At 38.9% G+C, this 12,056-nt stretch overlaps 1 protein-coding gene and 1 pseudogene across 2 annotated transcripts in view; both read right to left on the reverse strand.

Moving 5' to 3' along the window:
- The window catches only part of SLC9A7 (solute carrier family 9 member A7), a 175,565-nt gene that overhangs the window by 87,944 nt on the left and 75,565 nt on the right, over positions 1-12,056 (reverse strand). For both annotated transcript variants that reach the window (XM_049767224.1, XM_049767225.1), the window contains exon 3: positions 10,859-10,936. In XM_049767224.1, coding sequence (XP_049623181.1) covers positions 10,859-10,936 — 78 coding nt within the window. The remainder of the gene's footprint in view (positions 1-10,858; positions 10,937-12,056) is intronic.
- LOC125999365 (translocon-associated protein subunit delta-like) lies at positions 511-980 on the reverse strand (annotated as a pseudogene).

Genomic DNA, 12,056 nt, shown 5'->3' on the forward strand with positions numbered 1-12,056 from the left:
TGCAAGTGGCTAACCAGTTGTGCCAACACCACTTGTTGAAGAGGCTTTCCTTGTTCCATTTAGGATTTCTTGCTCCTTTATCAAAAATTAGATGTCTGGGGAACGTTCCCAGAGTACTCAAGCCTATTCCACTGATCTGAGTGTTTGCTTTATTCCAATATCATGCTGTTTTGGTAACTATTGCTTTGTAATAAAGTTTAAAGTTGGGGAAAGTAATGCCTCCCATATTCCTTTTCCAAAGGATTGCTTTAGCTATTCAAGGGTGTTTATAATTCCAAATGAATTTCAGAAGTGTTTGATACCTTTCTTTGAAGAATGTTGTGGGTATCTTTAGAGGGACCACATTAAATCTATATAATGCTTTGGGGAGTATTTTCATTTTAATGATTTTAATCCTGCCAATCCATGAGCAGGGTATTTGTTTCTATTTCCATGTGTCCTCTCTTGTTTCTCGGAGCAGGTTGTTTTCAACCAGTAGATGTTTATTGAAAGCACGAGGTAGGCCATCTCTCAGACCTGGATGTAGCTCTTGGCACTGAAGGTCAAGTAGTATATGACCATGCGGATGACTAGGGCCAGAACCTCTGTGGACACCCAGGGCCCTTTCCAGGTAACCCGATGGTCAATGTTCACTGAGAAAAGAAGGGAATGTAGGAAACATACTTGTTATTTCTTTGGGCCTTTCTCAGCAGTCTGTAGGACACCTCATCAAAAGAACGGACTTGATAAGTCCCTGCATGCATGGTCTTGTGCTCCGAACTCCAGGACACCTGGTACCACCCCACATCCTGGCCATGTGTAATGAGGAACTTCTTCCCGCTGACATCAGTGTAGCAGGTCAGTGAGAGCTCCACGATTAACAGAGTCTTGGTGGAGATGACAGCATCTGATATGGTGTACTACTAAGGGCTGATCTGGGGCTCGACACAGGAATCTACTGAGCAGCAGGAAAGGCCAGCCAGCAAGCGCAGTGCCAGGGGACCGAGATGCAAGTATCACCGTCACTGCTTCTCTGCCCTGGAGCAGGGTTTTATAGTTTTCTTTGTATAGGTACTTCACATCTTTGGTCATGTTGACTCCAAGATATTTGAGTCTGTGTGACACTAATCTAAATGGGGTTGTTTTCTTAATGTCCATTTCTTCCCTATCAGTACTAGTTTATAAAAGGCCATTAATTTTTGTGTGTTAATTATGTAGCCTGCCACCTTGCTATATAAATCTATTGTTTCTAGAAGCTTTTTGGTAGAGTCTTTAGGATTTTCTAAGTAGAGTATCATGTCAACTGCAAACAGTGAAAGTTTGACTTCTTCCTTTTTTTTCTGGATTCCCTTGATATTTTTTTCTTGCCTAATTGCTATAGCAAGTACTTTCAGTACTATGTTGAAAAGCAGTGATGAGAAAGGACAACCCTGTCTTGTACCAGAATTTAGAGGAAAGGCTTTTAGTTTTTCTCCACTGAGGAAGATATTTTCCATTGGCTTGTGGTAGATGTCCTTAACTATATTGAGAAAGGTTTCTTTCATTCCCATCTTGCTGAGAGTTTTTTTTTATCAAGAATAGCTGTTGGAACTTATCAATTGCTTTCTTTGAGTCTATTGATATGATAATGTGATTTTTATTTCTTGTTGTTGATGTTGTATAGTATGTTGATAGATTTACAGGTGTTAAACCATAGCATTCCTGGAATGAAACTTACTAATAGTAGTGGATGATCTTCTTAATGAGGCATTGAATTCTATTTTCCAGGATTTTGTTGAGGATCCTTGCATCTGTGTTCATCAGGGTTATTGGTATGTAATTTTCTTTTTTGGCAGCATCTCTGTCTGGTTTTGGTATCAACATGTTGGCTTCATAAAAGCTGTTTGGAAGTGTTCCCGGTTTATTTATTTCATGAAAGAGTCTGGCTAGCATTGGTAATAGTTCCTCTTAAAAGGTTTGAAAGAATTCATTAGTAAATCGATTTGGACCTGGGCTTTTGTTTTTGGGCAAACATTTGAATACCATTTTAATTTCCTCAAAAGTGATGGGGATGTTCAAATATGCTACATCATCCTTATCCAACCATGGAAGGTAATGAGTCCATGAATTTATCCATTTCTTCCAGGTTCTCATATTTAGTCGCACAGAGTTTCTCAAAGTAGTGTATGATTACCCTTTGAATCTCTGCAATGTCTGTTGTGATCTCCCCTTTTTCATTTCTAATACGGGTTATCAAGTTTCTCTTTCCATTTCTTTGTGAGTTTGCTAATAGTCTATCAAGCTAGTTGATTTTTCTAAAAAATCAACTTCTACTTTCGTTTATCTATTGTATTGTTTTTTGGTTTCCACTTCATTGATTTCTGCTCTAAGCTTTGTTATTTCCCTCTGTCTCCCTCTGTTTGGTTCCTTTGTTGACCATTCTCTAATTTTATAAGCAGCATCATTAAGCTGTTCAGGTATGCCCCTTTTCCTTCCTGATGTGTGTTGCAAAGCTATAAATTTTACTCTCAGTGCCTCCTTTGCTGTGTCCCATAGATTCTGATAGTTTTTATTTTCATTGCATTTGTTTCCAGGAAAGTTCTGATTTCCTCTTTGATTTCATCTCGGACTCACTGGTTGTCCAATAGTATGCTGCTTAATTTCCATGTGTTAAAGTTTTCCTTCTGTGTCTCTTTGTAGTTCACATCTAATTTCAGAGTGTTATCTGAGAGGTTAATCAGATGGTTTGTGTTTTTTGGGTCATCAGAGCTATCATCTTCATTTTCTATGCATGGTGTTTGCCTGCGATGTTTCCCCATTGTCACACTTGTAGTGTGATTTTTTTTTGCATCTTGTTGTGGGGTTTATTAGTTAGAAAGAGGAGTTGGATCCAGCAGAGCGCACATGCCAGGAAAGCCATCCCTCTTTTTTCTGGTATGTCAGGGTCTCTGGGCAGACAGCAGGCCACAGGCCTCCTGGACTGAACACTTAGTCCAGGAGACTGAGACCCCACCCACCAGGCGGGTCTTCATGGCCGGCCCTGGCAACTTGGGCCCTGGGGGGCGGACGGAGGAGGGAAACCCCTCTTCTTTCAATTTTCAAACTGGAGAGGAAGCCTGCAGTTGGACCCAGCAGAGCGCACATGCCAGGAAAGCCGTCCCTCGTTTTTCTGGTATGTCAAGGTCTCTGGGCAGACAGTGGGCCACAGACCTCCTGGACTGAACACTTGGAACAGGAGACTGAGAGCCCCCCACACCAGGTGGGTCTTCATGGCCGGCCCTGGCAACTCAGGCCCTGGGGGGCAGGCAGAGGAGGGAAAGCCCTCCTCTTTCTATTTTCAAACTGGAGAGGGAGCCTGCAGTTGGACCCAGCAGAGCACACATGTCAGGAAAGCCGTCCCTCATTTTTCTGTTCCTAACTGGATAGACACCAAGACTGACCTTCTGCCCCAACAGACCACCACCCAGCTCCTCATTGAAAGACACCCTCTAGGTCCCCATCTCATGCCTCAACAAAGAACTACAACCAACACGCCCGCTGACCCATGCTTGGTGGCCCCTCTCACCCCCATCAAACTATGAACTGTTGCATGATACCAGAATCAGCTTCAGCAAAACTCCTAGTTCAAGGACAATATAGGGTTCCGTAATGCCACAAAACATGTCTCAAACTCAACTATCACCTGTTGTCTTCAAATACCTTTGTTTCTTTCTTTCTTTTTTCTTTTTTTCTTTTTAAACACAGGTTTATTTATCTGTTCTATTTTAATGTATTCATATTCTTGCTATCATTATCATTTTTGGTGCTGCTTGGACTAAAGCCTTACCTGGGATAAAATGGCAGATCAAAAACAGACCACAGAAAGTGTGAGTAAAACCAGCATCCTTACCCAGAATAGCACCAGCAATCCAACATGAAACCATACGTTTTTGTATGGGCACAGTAAACAAGGGGAAACCATAGACACAGAAATAAGATCTTATCTTCTAGGGATAAGACCTTACACTTTTTATAACACTAGGGTGCCTCTCATCCTGGACATGTGTCATGTGGATACAACCCAGTCTCCAGGGGATTGGACAGTGGCAGTTCAACTCCAAACCCCAGATCCCAGAAGTAGAACTGATACAGCTCTGGGCAACAACTCCAGGAACCAACTCCATTGGGAGAATTATAGCACAGCTCTGGCACTAACTTGTACCATTTTGATATGACAATGAGGAAATGACAACTTGACCCAAGATCAAGTTGTCTTATCACCTCACCTAACACTGGATGGAAACCAGAAGATGTACAGCAAAAATAAGAGCACCATGTACAGAAAATTGACTTTGACAGATATGACTGGGCAGCACTATCCTGGGGACTGATAAGGAAAACCGTGCCCTAGACTGTGGACCAGAACTCTTATTTTTAAAAAAAGGATTTCTTATTGCAGAGGCCCAACTTGGACAACAGAGGCTGAGCAGAACCCTTAGATACATAATATCCCATACTTCGGCTTGGGGACTGAATGAAAACAAGGAGCATCTGATACATAAGACTGTACACAACAATGGTGGAACAGAACCTTTAGAATCGTAAAGACTCTAACCTAGACCCTGTCTTAGGACCTGTACAAATGCCAAGAACACTGGATACAGTGGCCTCATTGTCTCACCCACACTGAGAGGAAAGTTTCCTGTCACCACATACAAAGCCCTTGGGATGAGCTAATGAACACCTATGGAGCCAGGGGTTGATCCCATGATGGTATGCTTCAAGGATGGAGAAGCCCTGAATCTCCTAGGCCACGGGAATTCCCAATCTCCCCCAATGCTTACTGTGCCTATACAAAAAAAAAGTGGAGGGAACGCCAAATCCTACCACTGCAGCATCCCTTCTTTTTCTTGTTTTGTTTTGACTTGTTAGTTTTTTACTTTATTTTCCTTCTTTCCTCCACTTTTCTCTTCTCTTTTCACTCCTGTGATTATTATTTGGTAATTTTTTTTCTTTTCTCATTAGCAGGTGCATTTTTTCTTTTTCTCTTTTTTTTTGGTAGTTGCGGCCAATTTTTCTCTCTTCCTTTTTTCTCTTTTTTCTTTTTTCTTCTTATCCTTTTTATCGCAAACGACAACAGAATATACAATCTACAACAAGCTATAAAGTGGAGACCAGATGCACTAGTATTCTGGGGGGGGGAAGGAGGGAAATATGAGATGCATGCTGGAAACGGGGGTGGAGGGAGGACAGCACTGGGGTGGGAGTGCCCCTTATTCGTTGCCACTATGTACCATAAATAATGCTGTAAAAAATAAAAATAAAAAAATAAATACAAGTGCTTTGCTTCACAAAGTGAAGCAGAGCAGCTGTGCTCTTCAGGGGCCTCTAGGAGACAGTTTTGGGGGCCCTTCCTGGCCCTCTCAGAAGATCTTCAGGAGACCAGAGAAGAGAAACACACAGGTCCCCTCAGCTTCTCCCAGTTGCCAACTTCACAGTAAAGCCAACTTTTTCACAGACAAAGGTGTCACTTCTCTGTCTGGCATCCATGATAGCTGGTTTTTACTCACTCCATCTTTCTTGGACTTTAGGCTGAGTGGCTCGTATAATCATTTCAATAGATGCAGAATATTCAGTAAGGTCCAATACCCATTTGTTTTTGTTTTTGTTTTTTTTTTCAGCCACACCCGGGGACACTCAGAGGTTACACCTAGATATGCACTCAGAAATAGCTCTTGGCTTGGGGGACCATATGGGATGCCAGGGGATCGGACCACGGTCCATCCTAGCCTAGCACGTGCAAGGCAGATGCCTTACAGCCTGTGCCACTGTTCCTGCCCCAACCAACACCCATTCTTGATTTAAAAAAATACACTCATCTGGATGGGAATGAAAGGAACATATCTCAATATAGTCAAGGCCATCTACAAGAAGCCAATGACAAATATTATTCTCAATGGAGATAAACTAAAAGCCTTTCCTCTAAAATATGGTACAAAACAAGACTGCCCTCTCTCACCACTCCTATTCAAAATAGTACTAAAATTACTTGCCCTAGTGATTAGGCAAGAAAAATATATCAAGGTCATCTAGATAGAAAATGAAGAAGTCAAGCTCTTGCTGATTGCCGATGACATGATACTATATTTAGAAAACCTTAAAGAGCGTTTATGTAGTCTGTAGTTGTTCCCATGGCAGTATGCTTCAAAGGCCTAGAAAACCTGTATATCTTTGGCACAGGGAAGTCCCTTTCTAATTTCCCCCAATACTTGCTTTGCCTAGCAAAAAAAAAAAAAGGAAGCATAAAACCTTGCCACACCAGCCCTTGTTCCTGTGTCTTTTTTCTTTTGTTTATTTTTCTTCTCTTTTCTATTTTTTCCTTTTCTTTTTTTCTTTTCATTCTTTTTTTTGGGGGGGGGTTGGGCCACACCCGTGACGCTCAGGGGTTACTCGTGGCTATGTGCTCAGAAGTCGCTGCTGGCTTGGGGGACAATGTGGGACACTGGGGGATCGAACCGCGGTCCATCCAAGGCTAGCGCAGGCACCTTACCTCTAGTGCCACCACCCGGCCCCTTCTTTTCATTCTTGTCATTATTATTTGGTGGTTGTTTTTGTTGCAGAGTGGTTTTTTGTAGTTACTGGGTTTTTTTGTTACCTTTTTCTTCTTTTTTCCCTTTTCTATTTTAAATTGATATTTATAACCAATAGACAGAATACTCCCAGTTTTATTTTTCAAATAGAACCACAAAACTTGAATCATCTTGTTCTGCCTCATGAATTTAGGGGGGAAAATGGATTGTACCAGGACCAAACAGTCATATGAACATTGAGTGTAAATAAAAGATGATCAGACTTAAAATACAAACCCAAAGTAAACAACAACAGAATTGAAACTCAATCTACAACAAGCTATACACAGAGGGCAATAGTTACACTAGCAGTCCCAGGGACAATTGAGGGAAATATAGGATGCATGCTGGGAACAGGGGTGGAGTGAGGACAATAATGGTGGTGGTAATGGCCCTAATTCATTATCACTATGTACCTTATATATTACTGTGAAAGATTCATAATTCACCTTGGTCACAATAAAAATTATTTAAAAAAGAAAACCCTAAAGACTGCCAAAAATTTTCTAGAAACAAGATATTCATATAGCAAAGTGGCATGCTACAAAATTAACACGCAAAAATCAATGACCTTCTTATACACCAATAATGATAGAGAAGAAACGGACATTAAAAAGTAATCCCCTTTACTTTAGTGCCACACAAACTCAAATATCTTGGAGTCAACTTAACTAAAGAGGTGAAGGACCTATACAAGGAAAACTACGAAAGCCTGCTTTAAGAAAAAAGAGAGGACACAAGTAAATGGAGATACACATACTGCTCATGGATTGACAGGATTAGTATAATTAAAATGGCAACACTCTCCAAAGCATTGTAAATATTTATTGCAATCCCTCTAAAGTTATCCATGACGTTCTTCAAAGAAGTGGATCAAACACTCCTGAAATTTATTTGGAACAATAAACATCCAAGAATAGCTAAAGCAGTCCTTGAGAAAAGGAATGAGGGAGGCATTACTTTCCCCAATTTTAAATTGTATTACAAAACAGTAATTATTAAAATAGCATGGTATTGGAATAACAACAGATCCTCAGATCAGGAAATAGCCTTGAGTATTCAGAGAATCTTCCCCAGGCATACAATCAACTATTCTTTGGTAAAAGGTCAAGAAATCCAAAATGTAGCAGGAAAACTTTTTCAACAAGTGGTATTGGCACAACTGGTTATTCACTTGCAAAAAAGCAAACTCAGACCCCCATCTAACATCAGGAACAAAGGTCAAATCCAAATTAATTAAAGGCCTTGATATCAGACTCAAAACCATAATGTACATAGAAAAACACATAGGAAGGGGCCGGAGAGATAGCATGGAAGTAAGGCATTTGCCTTGTAAGCAGAAGGTCGGTGATTCAAATTCTGGCATCCCATATGGTCCCCTGAGCCTGCCAGGAATGATTACTGAGCATAAAGCCAGGATTAACCCCTGAGCACTGCCAGGTGTGATCCCCCAAAAAACACATAGGTAAAACACTCCATGATATTGAGACTAAAGGCCTCTTCGAGGAGGAAACAGCACTCTCCAAACAAATGGAAGCAGAGATAAACCGATTGAACTATATTAAGCTGAGAAGGTTCTGCACCTCAAAGAAAATAGTTCCTAGGATACAAAAGCCACCCACTTTTCTTTCTAGGAAGAAACTATTCACCCAATATCCATCAGATACGGGGCTAATATAAAAAATATACAAGGTACTGATAGAACCTAAGAAGAAAAGAAAATCTAACCCCATAAAAAATGGGGAGAAGAAATGAACAGACACTTCCTCAAAGAAGAATTACAAATGGCCAAAAGGCTCATAAAAATGCTCCACATCACTAACAATCAGGGAGATACAAATCAAAACAATGATGAAGTTCCATCTCACACCACAGAGACTGGCACACATCACAACGAATAAGAACAATCAGTGCTGGTGGGGATGTAGAGAGAAAGGAACTCTCATTCGCTGCTGGTGGGAATGCTGTCTAGTCTAGCCTTTATGAAAAAAAATATGTAGATTCATCAAAAAGCTGGGAAGTTGACCTCCCATATGATCCAGTTATGCCACTCCTAGGTATATATCCTAGGAACACAAAAATGCAAAACAATAATGCCATCCTCACACCTATATTTATTGCAGTGCTTTTTACAATAACCAGACTCTGGAAACAACCAAGATTTCCTTCAACAGATGAATGGCTAAGGAAACGGTGGTATATATACACAATGGAGTGTTATGCAGCTATCAGGAGAGATGAAGTCATGAAATTTTTCTATACGTGGATTTATATGGAATCTATTAAGCTGAGGTAAATAAGTCAGATGGAGAGAGATAGCACAGAATATTTTCACTCATCTATGGGTTTTAAAAAAATTAAAGGACATTATTTTAATAATGCCCAGAGACAATAGAGATGAGGGTTGGAAGGACTGTCTCACAACATGAAGCTCACCAAAAAGAATGGTGAGTGCAGTTAGTGAAATAACTACACTATCAACTATTATAACAATCTTAATGAGAGAGAGAGAGAAGTAGCATGCCTGTCTCAAATACGGTGAGGGGTTGCTGAAGGAGGGGAGGCATTGGTGGTGTGAATGTTGCACTGGTGAAGGGGATGTTCTGTTTATGACTGAACCCAACTACAATCATGCTTGTAATCATGGTGCTTAAATAAATATAAAATATGTGAAAAAAGAAAAAATATAAAAATAATATTTTATATTTTTATATATATGATAAAAGGACAAAAATGATAAATGGGTAAGATGTTCCATAAGAAAAGCCTGTTCAACAAATGGAATCTAACCTGTCCATGCAAAAATAAATGAAATTAGCTCCCTCTCTTACACATGAACAAAAGTCAAATCAAATAGGGTAGGAGAGATGGTACAGCATATAGATCTCTTGTCTTCCATGAAACCAAATGAGGTTCAATCCCCAGCACCCTATATGGTCACCTAAGAACCACTAGAAGTAATTCTTGAATGTATATCTGAGAATAACCATTGAACACTACCTGGTGTCGCCCCAAATCAAAATGGATTAAGTATCTTAACCTTAAACCTGCATCCACAAATTATATTGAGGGAAAACATGGGTAGATAGAACATTTCAGAACACTGAATCTAGAGGTATCTTTAATGATTCGATACCCTTTGTCAAGCAAGAATAAGTATAAATAAATAAATTGAAATACATCAAACTAAGAAGCTCTGCACCACAATAGAAATGACCAGAATAAAAAGACTCTCCACAAGCTAGGAGAACTTTACAAGGAATAAAAAGTCAACCCCATCAAAAATGAGGGTATAAACAGAAACATTTTTAAAGACATACAGATGGCCAAAAGATATTCTATAACTCTTATCATTAGGGAAATGCAAATCAAAACAGCAATGATATAGTATCTCTCACTAGTGAAACTGGCATTTATCACTAAGAACAAAAACAACAAGTGTTGACAGGGATGTAGAAAAAAGGGATACTCATTCACTGCTGATTGAAATGTCAATTGTTCCATATGGTCTTTTAGAAAAACAATATGGACACTTCTCAAAAAAAAAAAGTAATTGAGTTTCTTTTTTTTTTTTTTTTGTTTTTTCAGGCCACACCCGTTTGATACTCAAGGGTTACTCCTGGCTAAGTGCTAAGAAATTGCCCCTGGCTTGTGGGGACCATATGGGACGCTGGGGGATCGAACCGCGGTCGCGATCTTTCCTTGGCTAGCGCTTGCAAGGCAGACACCTTACCACTAGCGCCACCTCGCCGGCCCCAGTAATTGAGTTTCTATATGACCCAACAACCTTTATTTCTGACATGTATCACAAGGGCACAAAAAAACTATATTTAAAAATGCATTTGCATATCTATTGTCATTAATACCCATAGTGGTCAAAATATGGACTACTACTCAGCTAAAAGAAAATATAAAGTTATGCAATTTGCTGCCACATAGATGGATCTGGAGAGTATGATACTGAGTGGTATTAGTCAGAAGGAGAGGGACAAACACAAAATGATCTCTCTCATATGCCATATCTAGGATATTAGGCAAATCACATTAAGCAAATAACAAATATTCAAATGCAACAGAAACTGAGAATTGGTTTTTAATAGGAAGCTGGCCATAGTGGGCTATGGGGGTGAGAAATGACACTGGAATGATAGTAGAGGGAAGCAAGATATTATAGTGGAGGGTGTAGTGCTGAAAGTACAAGAAATATATGCAAGAAACATATCATTAACAATATGGCAAACCACATTATCTAAGCTAAAATTTAAAAATAAATATTTGCAAAAATATCTTACCTTCTTTAAACTGTATCCAGCATGGAAAATAATTGGAGGCAATAGAATGTTGAAAAATACTTCTGGATCAAATGTTACCTGAAAGTTCCCAAAGGGGGAAAAACAAGTCTTAGTGCAACAACAATTGATGCTATAGTATTTGCTTAATATTTCAGCCACTAACTAAAGTTTGAATATTTAAAGCAAATGTCAGAAAAATGTGAAAAATCACAGATTCATTCCAGGAGAAGAGGCACAGTTCTTCCGTGAACTTGTGTTTTCCACTCACAGCACTTCAACTACTATTCTTAGTGTATTGTTTAATACATATTGAGATACAATCTTTCAGATCAATTTTGAGAACATGGTGAAATCTTTTTTAAATAAGAAATGAATGCATCTTGGTTTTACTCAAACTTAAGACTCAAGTTCTATTTAAAAATGTAATCATGATTAATGATTTCCTGGATCATGTCACAGAATCCATATAAACTTATTTTTGAATTTAAATCTCTTTATTCATACATGATGCGACCTAGACCCAGAACCTACAAATAATGCTAAGGACTACCTGAACATCAACCTAATTTCATCAGCTGTAAGTAAACTGAAATTACCTGCAGATTTTATACAGAAAAATTACTGTGAAACTATTAATCATTATTAGACAGTATCAGAGTAAGATTTATTAAATCAAGAAAAGAACTAAGCTATAAGCCTTATAACCATAAGCAACCTAATTTATGAACCCTCAAATCATATTAAAATATGTGGTATTAATTGGTTTTTGTTAATTATTTATAAATATTTGTTTTAATTATTAAAAGTTAGTGCTTCCCTTTCAAAACAGGAAAGTTCAATCATCCTACTTAAAAGTATAGTGCTTCTCTCATGTTATGTTTCATTCTTATATTATTTATTATGTAGAATGTGAGTATTCTACAAAACAGAAAATATCAGAATAAGAAAGGGCATTGAACAGTATCTGTCTAGTATGAGGACACTAGGAGTAAATGAAATGTAGCACAAGAATTTCCTAATCCCCACACCAATACTCAACCATATTGCCTCAACACTTAATTTTCCTCTAAATAAACAACAATGATCTCAGTCTTTTTTGTTCTTCTGCCTTTGCTTTATGTGGTCCAGTTTTAAATAGAAGGGATTTGAATAAATGGTTTTCTAAACAGAAGAAAAAGTCAGCTTCATCTTCTATCTA

The sequence above is a fragment of the Suncus etruscus genome, chromosome X, assembly GCF_024139225.1.
Source record: "Suncus etruscus isolate mSunEtr1 chromosome X, mSunEtr1.pri.cur, whole genome shotgun sequence".
NCBI classification, from domain to species: Eukaryota; Metazoa; Chordata; class Mammalia; order Eulipotyphla; family Soricidae; genus Suncus; species Suncus etruscus.